The sequence below is a fragment of the Hemiscyllium ocellatum genome, chromosome 32 (assembly GCF_020745735.1).
Source record: "Hemiscyllium ocellatum isolate sHemOce1 chromosome 32, sHemOce1.pat.X.cur, whole genome shotgun sequence".
Taxonomy (NCBI): Eukaryota; Metazoa; Chordata; class Chondrichthyes; order Orectolobiformes; family Hemiscylliidae; genus Hemiscyllium; species Hemiscyllium ocellatum.
The window spans coordinates 51,025,090-51,035,069 of NC_083432.1; the positions used below are offsets into that span (position 1 = coordinate 51,025,090).

At 48.9% G+C, this 9,980-nt stretch overlaps 1 protein-coding gene across 1 annotated transcript; it reads right to left on the reverse strand.

Moving 5' to 3' along the window:
* Positions 1 to 5,363: 5,363 nt before the first annotated feature.
* On the reverse strand, positions 5,364 to 7,093 carry LOC132830876 (telethonin-like). The gene is made up of 2 exons (XM_060848790.1): positions 6,895 to 7,093; positions 5,364 to 5,885 (listed from the first exon to the last, which is right to left on the reverse strand). The coding sequence occupies exons 1-2, from the start codon at positions 7,011 to 7,013 to the stop codon at positions 5,480 to 5,482; spliced, it is 525 nt and encodes a 174-aa protein (XP_060704773.1). The 5' UTR covers positions 7,014 to 7,093; the 3' UTR covers positions 5,364 to 5,479.
* Between the last annotated feature and the right edge of the window lie 2,887 nt (positions 7,094 to 9,980).

Genomic DNA, 9,980 nt, shown 5'->3' on the forward strand with positions numbered 1-9,980 from the left:
CACCAACCATCAAGACTGGACATTACAAAGAATCAAAAAGACAAAACAAAAGGCTCTGTATCTGAACACACACAGCATTCATAATAAAGTACATGAAATGATGTCCAGACCCTGTCCCTAATGAGTGTATCTAACAATCAAACACATTGCTCTGGTTTTGAAGTCTCATGCAGGCCAAACCAGATAAGGACAACAAGATTTCCTTCCTCAAGGACATTAGTTAACCAAATGGGATTTACCCAACAAGTGGCAATGGTTTCGTGGTCATCATTAGAATGTTAATACCAATTTTTTAAAAAAAATCAAATTCTGCCATCTCCCATGGCGGATTCAAGCCTGGGTCATCAGAATATTACTGAGGTCTCTGAATTAACAGTTTAGCGATACTGCAACTAGGTTATCACCCCTCCTAGGTTATCACCCATCCTAAATGAATGCGATTGTGCAGCCACTATGGAGGCATAGCTTCAGGGTGACAATGACAGGTTCCTGAATATTGAGGGTACTTAACATTCAAGAAGAATAGGAGCCAAGTAAAGGTGGAGGAACAGCATTGACAGGAGTGCGAATAGTCTACAGGTCCCCAGTAGCAAGGACAATATAGGACAAGTGTGCAAGAAGAAACATTGGGTACTTGTGATAAAGGTGCAATAATTGTAGGTGACCTTAATCTATATCCAAACTGAAAAAATCAGATTGGCAGCAGTAGCCTGGATGAGGCAATTCATAAAATAGTTTTGAAATAGTTTCTCAGAGCAGCACCTTTTGGAACTGATCTGAAAGCAGGTTATGTTAATATTGACAATGTATCATGTGACAGGATTAGTTAAGGACCTGAAGGTAAGGCATCCCTAGGTAGAATCAAACACAATATGATGGAATTTAAAATCTATGTTAAAAGGGAGAAGACTAGATTTAAGACTAGTATTTCAAAACTAGTATTTTAAGGACAACTGCATGGATATGAAAGCTGAGCTAGCTAAAGTGAATTGGCATGGTAGGCTAGGAGATAGACTCATAGAGTCATAAAACACAGAAACAGGCCCTTCAGTCCAACCAGTACACGCCAACATGTTCCCAAACTAAACTAGTGTCACTTGCCTGCATTTGGCCCATATCCCTCCAAATCTTTCCTATTCGTGATCTTATCCAAATGTCTTTTAAATGTTGTAACTATAACACATCCACCACTTTCTCTGGCAGTTCATTCCATGTACGAACCACTCTCTGTGTAAAAACGTTGCCCCTCATTTTAATAAAGAAACAGTGGTAGACATTTACATGGATATTTCAGAATATTGAGAATATATACATTTCTACTATCAAGAAAAATTCCAAGGGAGGACCCATCAACCTCAAGAAGTTATGAAAAGTATCAGACTTCAGGAAAAAGCATACGACTGTATAAAGCTGAGTGTCAGGTCAGATGTATATTCAGTACATAAAGGGTGGTAGAAAATGACAAAAATATTAAATCATGCGGAAGAAATTTGAGTATGAGGCAAAACTAGCTGGGAATGAAAAAAATGGATAGCAGAGTTTCTGTTTCTTTATTCTCTCATGGGGATCATGGGTATTATTGGCAGGCCAGCATTTATTGCCCATCCATACTTGCCCTTGAGAAAGTGTCCAAAATCCACACCTCCCGTTTCTACCTCCTGCCCAAAATCCACAAATCTGTCTCAGCCTGATCCTGCCCCACCGAACTCATCCCTGCATACCTCAACACGGTCCTGTCCCCCTTAGTCCAAAAACTTCCCACCTATGTTCGGGACACTACCCACACTCTCCACCTCCTCCATGATTTTCACTTCCCCGGTCCCCAATGCCTTATCTTCACCATGGACATCCAGTCCCAGTACATTTCCATCCCCCATCACGAAGGACTCAAAGCCCTCCGCTTCTTCCTTTCCCGCCGTACCAACCAGTACCCCTCCACTGACACCCTCCTTCGACTGACTGAACTGGTCCTCACCCTGAATAACTTCTCTTTCCAATCCTCCCACTTCCTCCAAAACAAAGGAGTAGCCATGGGCACCCGCATGGGTCCCAACTATGCCTGCCCCTTCACAGAATATGTGGAACAGTCCATCTTTCGCAGCTACACTGGCACCACCCCCCACCTTTTCCTCCGCTACATCGATGACTGTATCGGCGCTGCCTCATGCTCCCACGAGGAGGTTGAACAGTTCATCCACTTCACCAACACCTTCCACCCCGACCTCAAATTTACCTGGACCATCTCAGACTCCTCCCTCCTCTTCCTAGACCTTTCCATTTCTATCTTGGGCGACCGAATCAACACGGACATTTACTACAAACCGACTGACTCCCACAGCTACCTAGACTACACCTCTTCCCACCCTGCCTCCTGTAAAAACGCCATCCCATATTCCCAATTCCTTTGTCTCCACCGGATCTTCTCCCAGGAGGACCAGTTCCAATACCGTACAACCCAGATGGACTTCTTCTTCAATGACTGCAATTTCCCCCCAGACATGGTCGACGATGCTCTCCACCGCATCTCCTCCACTTCCCACTCCTCTGCCCTTGAGCCCCGCTCCTCCAATTGCCACCAGGACAGAACCCCACTGGTCCTCACCTACCACCCCACCAACCTCCATATACATCGTATCATCCGTCGTCATTTCTGCCACCTCCAAACGGACCCCACCACCAGGGATATATTTCCCTCCCCTCCCCTATCAGCATTCCGAAAAGACCACTCCTTCAGTGACTCCCTCGTCAGGTCCGCAGACCCCACCAACCCAACCTCCACTCCCGGCACCGTCCCCTGCAACTGCAAGAAATGCAAAACTTGTGCCCACACCTCCCTCCTTACTTCCCTCCGAGGTCCCAAGGGATCCTTCCATATCTGCCACAAATTCACCTGAACCTCCACATATATCCTTTACTGCATCCACTGCACTCAATGTGGCCTCCTCTATATTGGGGAGACATGCCGCCTATTTGTGGAACGTTTCAGAGAACACCTCTAGGACACCCGAACCAACCAACCCAACCACCCCGTGGCTCAGCACTTCAACTCTCCTTCCCACTCCACCAAGGACATGCAGGTCCTTGGACTCCTCCATCGCCAGACCATAGCAACATGACGGCTGGAGGAAGAGTGCCTCATCTTCCACCTAGGAACCCTCCAACCACAAGGGATGAACTCAGATTTCTCCAGTTTCCTCATTTCCCCTCCCCCACCTTGTCTCAGTCAAATCCTCGAACTCAGCACCGCCTTCCTAACCTGCAATCTTCTTCCTGACCTCTCCGCCCCCATCCCCACTCCGGCCTATCACCCTCACCTTGACCTCCTTCCACCTATTGCATTTCCAACACTCCTCCCCCAAGACCCTCCTCCCTACCTTTTATCTTAGCCTGCTGGACACACTTTCCTCATTTCTGGAGAAGGGCTCATGCCCGAAACGTCAATTCTCCTGCTCCTTGGATGCTACCTGACCTGCTGCGCTTTTCCAGCAACACATTTTCAGCTTGAGAAAGTAGTGGTGAGTAGCCTTCTTGAAACTGCTGCAGTCCAGGTGGCATAGGGACACCCACAATGCTATTAAGGAGGGAATACTTAGAGTTTTATCCTGAGGAACAGTGATATATTTCCAAGTCAGAATGTTGATTGACTTGGAAGGAACTTGCAGGTGGTGGTGTTTCCAAAATGCTACCTTGTCCTTCCATTGGTAACATTTGTGGGTTTGGAATGTGCTGCCCAAAGATCCTTTGTCAATTTCTGTAGTGCATGTTTTAGATAGAACACACTGCTGCTACTTAGTGTCAGTGGTGGAGGGACCAGACATTTCTGGATGTGGTGCCAATCAAGTGGGGGCTTCTTTGTCTTGGATGGTGTCAAGCCTCTTGAATGTCTTCCTCGCTATCCTGACTTGTACCTTGTAGATGGTGGACAAGCTTTGGGGAGACAGGAGGTAAGTCATTCATTGAAAGATTCCAAGCATCTACCCTGCTCTTGTAGCCACCGTACTTATATGGCTGGTCCAGATTTTGGTCAATGATAGCCACAGGCTGTTAATAGTGGAGATTCAGTGATAGCAATGGCATTGAGTATCAAGGGACAATGGTTAGATTCTCTTTCTCTCTTACTGGAGATGATTGTTGCTTGGCACTTGTCCAAATTGGATATTGGCCAGGTCTTGCCACATTTGTACATGGGCAGTGTCTGAGGAGTTAGAATAAGACCATGAGAGGAGCAGAAATTGGGCCATTCAGCCCATAGAGTCTGCTCCGCCTACAAGCATGGCTGGTAAGTTTCTCAACCCCATTCTCCCGCTTTCTCCCAATAACCCTTGATCCCCTTGATACCCAAGAAACTGTCTACCTCAGTTATAATGGTTCTGAACATCGTGCAATCATCAGTGAACAACCTCCCCCACCCCCCATACCTATTGATTCCAGTTTTGCCAGGGCTTTTTGATGCCACACTCAGTCAAATGCAGCCTTGATGTCAAGGGCTGTCACTCTCCCCTCCCCTTTGGAATTCAGCTCTTTTGTCCATGTTTGACCCGAGGCTTAAAGAGGTCAGGAGCTAAGTGGCCCTGGCGGAACCCAAACTGTGCGTTACTGAGGAGGTTATTGCTGAGCAGGTGCTGCCCGATAGTCCTGTTGATGACACTTTCATCATTTTACTGATGATCAAGACTGATAGGGTGATAATTGGCCAGATTAGATTTGACCTGATTTTATTTGTACAGGACATACCTGAGCAATTTTTCATATTGTCAGGTGGATGGTAATGTTGTAACTGTGCAGGGTCTGGAGGACAAACCTTCAGGACTGTAGCTGGAATGTCTCAGAGACCTGTCCCTGAGACATACTTCACAACAGCATCCTCTGTCTGTCACTTGGTGAAATGTTTGGTACTGGAAGAGGGAAGTTATCCCAGGAGAGAGATAGGAATAATGTAAGTTGGGATAATTGGCTAGGGTGGGGTGGGCTGGGGGGAGATGTTTATTGTTTAGTTGGGCGGGGTTGTTTGGGTGCAAAGATATTTTTGGGTGGGGGGGGGCAGAGGATGGGAAAAGCTTGTTTTTTTTCACCCTAATCCCATGCTTCCTGCTGCCTCAACTCCTCCGACCTCCAACCTCCACAACGTCTCCTTCCCAGAATTTTGCTTCCCTCCATCACTGATCTGTCGTTTTCTATTGTTCAGACTCTAGAAGGTTCGCCTGAGTGCTTCAGATTTCCATTAAATCCACCTGTAAATCTGACCAACTTTACAGTAAAATCTCACTGGAAGCTAGAACACAGTCACACACAGGAGCCTAGGTCAGTTAACAAACATTATGTTTATTAAAAATAAAATGAGACTTTCTAGTGAATAATTACAACAATAAGTCATAAGCATCTGTTACAATAAAATCACGTTACTTCAGTGCATCTTATATCAACCCTGTCCCTTTAACAGTGCATCTCCAGCCCCTTCCAGGTCCATTCCCCATCACTCTCAGCCTCTCTGGGCCTCCTGGGACATCGATCTGGACAGGGATCTTTGAACCATGCCAGGTTTCTTGCCATCCAGTTTGACAGGCTGTATGACCGGAGGAAGTTCTTTGGTGATGTCCGAGACCTCTCTCTTGTCCTGACATCTCCCATTCAGAGCCGACTCGAACTCCATGACCCCCCTCAGCTCTGGGGGAGTCACTGCCCGTTCCATTTTCGTGCTGATCTGAGTCGGTGTGAAGATTGCCAATGGCAGCACGCTGCGGGCAGGCAGGCGGTACTCAGTGAGCTTCTCCCCCAGGCAGCCCATCCTCATCAGGTTGGCCGGGCTTCGCTGCACCAAGTAGGTCACCTGGGATCTCCTGTCATAACTCTCCTTCTGGGCACCATTCAGCTCACTCACAGTGCACCTGCCAGAGAAGGAACAGGCAGATTCAGCAAACCCAGCTTTCTCTGGAGCCACACAAACAGCTCATCAATATTCTCATCATTAACAAGGAGCCTTGCTCTGTGACTCACACTCTGTTTCTACCTCTCTACCTCTCTGTCTAATTCTCTCACTATATCCTCTCCCTCTCTTCCACTTTCTGTCTCTCACTCTTTCTCAGTGTCTCGCTCTGTGTCTGAGTGTCGGTGATTGTGACCCTCTCTCTCTCTCTCTCTCTCTGTGACATTCCCCCCTTTCTGCCTTTAACTTGCGCTCTATTTCCATCCCTCCCGGCACCTTTCTTTCTTTGTCCCTCTCTCTCTGGCTCTCCTCTCGGAGACTCGGTCTCTCTGTCTTACTCTCTCTGCCCATTTTTCTGCCTATGTCTCTCTCTCTTTGTCATTGTTTTGCTCCATCTCTCTTTAACTGTCTCTGTCTGCATTTGTCCCTGTTTCTCTTTGACCTGGTCTCTTTCAGTCCTGCACTAACTCTCTGTCTGTCTGTCTGTGTCTTCCTCTCTCTTGCCCTCTCTCTTTCTCTCTCTCTAGCTGTCCCTCGCTCGGTCTCTGTCTGCCCCTCTATGCCCCTTTTCCTTTTAATCTTTCTTGCACTTTATTTGTGACATTCCTCTCTCCCTTCATCTATCTCTCTTCCTGTGCCCCCCTCTCTGCTGGTTTATCTCTCTCTTCTGTCTGCCTCCTTCTCGCTCCCTCCCTGATGCCGACTCACCCTGGGCATTTCTGCACTCTCTCTCTCTCTCTCTGTATGATCTCTCTGTCCTTGTTTTCTCTCTCTGTTCTCTCTCTATCGCTTTTTTTCCAGCTCACTGTTTTCTCCCTGTCTCTTTATCTCTCTCTATTTTCTCACTCTGTCTCTTTTTCTCTCTCTGTTTTCTCTCTCTCTCTCTCTGTCCCAGCCTCTGAAGTTGCAGCCAATGCTCTCTCTCAGCGATGAGAGCGGGACGGAACGGCGCAGTTTCTGTGTTAACTCACCAGTGTTCAGGTCGAGTTCTCATGATCTGATCCTCCCATTGAGCAGAGTAAAACTCCCTGTTCTGGCTGTTATCCTCACACAGGGAGCAGTTCAGAACAGCAAACGGTGTCAGCTCCATTGCAGCCGGAGCCTGTTCCCAGGGATTGTGCTGATGGATTGAGAGCCGCTCCCTGTCTCTGTCTGTCTGTGTGTCTGTGTGTGTGTGTGTGGGGCAGGGCCGGGTTTATATCGGCCCCGGATGGGGGCTATTTTCGGGCCGTGTGCTCAGGACGGGGGGAATGGGTGACGTGTCCCTCCTGATTCCTGGGAATTTGCACCGTCAGCTCCCACAGCTCTCCGCCTCATTTCCCAAACCGATCAGGGAGCTCATCCTCAGGCTAGTACAACAGGTGTCGGCAGAACGGCCTCCAGCCGCAGCCGCTCAACTGGGGGTTACCGCTCCTCAGCCCCTGCCCCAATGCCACAGACTTCAACCACTAACCCCACCCACACCCCCCCACTAAACCCCTCACACACTAAACCCACACCTAAACTCCCATTCACACCCGCTCCTTTCCCACTCCAGAGCCCAGGGAGTGCCGCAGTGTCGGGGGGTCAGTGCTGAGGGAGTGCCGCAGTGTCGGGGGTCAGTGCTGAGGGAGTGCTGCACTGTCGGAGGGTCAGTGCTGAGGGAGTGGGCACTGTCGGAGGGTCAGTGCTGAGGGAGCGGGCACTGTCGGGGGGTCAGTGCTGAGGGAGTGGGCACTGTCGGAGGGTCAGTGCTGAGGGAGCGCCGCACTGTCGGAGGGTCAGTGCGGAGGGCGTGGGCACTGTCGGGGGGTCAGTGCTGAGGGAGTGGGCACTGTCGGAGGGTCAGTGCTGAGAGAACGGGCACTGTCGGGGGGTCAGTGCTGAGGGAGTGGGCACTGTCGGGGGGTCAGTGCTGAGGGAGTGGGCACTGTCGGAGGGTCAGTGCTGAGGGAGCGCCGCACTGTCGGAGGGTCAGTGCTGAGGGAGCGCCGCACTGTCGGAGGGTCAGTGCTGAGGGAGTGCCGCACTGTCGGAGGGTCAGTGCTGAGGGAGTGGGCACTGTCGGGGGGTCAGTGCTGAGGGAGTGGGCACTGTCAGAGGCCAACAGTCGGGAGCTGTTTGGTCTACTTGCCTTTATTGGTCAGTGCATTGAGTATAGGAGTTGGGAGGTCTTGTTGCAGCTATGCAGGACATTGGTGAGGCCACGTTTGAAATACTGCATTCATTTCTGGCCTCCCTCCTAAGGGAAGATGTTAACTTTTAAAGGGTTCAGAAAGGATTTAGACAGATGTTGCCAGGATTGGACGATTTGAGCGAGAGGGAGAGGCTGAACAGGCTGGGGCTGTTTCCCATCAGAGGCTGAGGGTGACCCTCTAGAGATTTATAAAATTGTGAGGGGTATGGATAGGGTGAACAGGCCAAGCCTTTTTCCAAGGTATGGGAATACAAAACCAAACGGCATAGGTTTGGAGTGAGAGGGGAAAGATTTAAAAGGGACCTAAGGAACAACTTTCTGAAGCAGTGGGTGGTACGTGTATGGAATGAGCAGCCGGTGAAGTGATGGAGGCTGTTACAATTACAACATTTAAAAGGCATCTGGATGGGTTATTGAATAGGAAGAGCTTAAGGGGATATGGGCCAAATGCAGGCAAAAGGGACTAGCTTAATTTATGACATAAACTAATTTCTTGCAGAAACTCAGCACCCATGGATCAGTCGACCCAGAAACATTCCTCATCACAATGGACATTTCAGCATTCTACACCAGCATCCCCCACGATGACAGCATCGCAGCAACAGCCTCAGTACTCAATACCACCAACAGCCAATCTCTGAGCACCACTATATAACTCATCCATTTCATTCTCAACCAAACATCTTCACCTTCGACAACCAGTTCTTCATCCTGACACAGCGAACAGTCATAGGGACCAAATTTGCACTCCGATATGCCAACATTTTCATGCACAAATTTCAAAAGACGGTTTGCTGCTCAGTACCTCTGACCAACACTTTATACCAGATACATTGATAATATATTTCTTCCTATGGACTCATGGCGAAGAATCACTGAAATTACTATATAGTGATATCCTACCATCACAATATTTTTCAGAATCTGTCTCATTCTGGACACATGCATATCTATCAAGGGCAGATACCTCAGTACCTCACTCTAATGCAAACCCACAGATAACCTTACGATGCTGCATTTCTCTGGCTTCCACCCCAAATATATTAAAGAAGCCATCCCCTATAGACAAGCCCTGTACGTACACAGGATCAGCTCAAATGAGGGGAATGTGACGGACACCTAAAGATTTTAAAGGATGCCCTCATAACAATGGGATACGATGCCCAACTCATCGATCGCCAGTTCCAACAGGCCATAATGAAAAACCACAACTTCCTCTGAAGACAGACACAGGACATGACCAATAGGGTACCCTTCGTCGTCCAGTACTTCCCTGAAGTGGAGAGAATAAACCATGTTCTTCGCAGCCTTCAACATGTCATCGATGACGATGAATATTTTACCAAAATCATCCCTACGCCCCCCACTTCTTGCCTTCAACCAACCACCAAACCTTAGACTATTGTTCACAGCAAACTGCCCAGCCTTCAGGACAACATTGACCACAACACCACACAGCCCTGCCACAGCGACCTGTGTAAGACATGTCAGATCATCGACATGGATACTCCCATCACATGTGGGAACACCACCCACCATGTACACGGCAGATACATGGGTGACTTGGCCAACATTGTCTATCGTGTATGCTGCAGGCAAGAATGCCCCAAGACGTGGTGTATTGGTGAGACCTTCCATCGCCTCCGCCTCCGAGCTTACTTTCACAATCAGGACTCCTGCCCACCTTCCAAGGACCCCTTCGCCCACCTCCAACACACTGCATCCACCTGGACACCCCGTGCTGGCCTATTACCTGCCCTCGACCTCTTCATTTCCAACTGCCGCCGGGACATTAACTGCCTCAACCTGTCTACCCCCCTTCCCCCACTCTAACCACAACGCGCAGCCCTCCAATCCCTCTGCTCCAATCCCAACCTCACC

Excerpts from the sequence above, each read along its gene's own strand:
- LOC132830876 (XM_060848790.1), bottom strand. The coding sequence starts at position 7,013 with ATGGAGCTGACACCGTTTGCTGTTCTGAACTGCTCCCTGTGTGAGGAT. Across the intron at positions 5,886-6,894 it reads AGAACTCGACCTGAACACTG|GTGCACTGTGAGTGAGCTGA; the intron begins GTGAGTTAACAC and ends CTTCTCTGGCAG.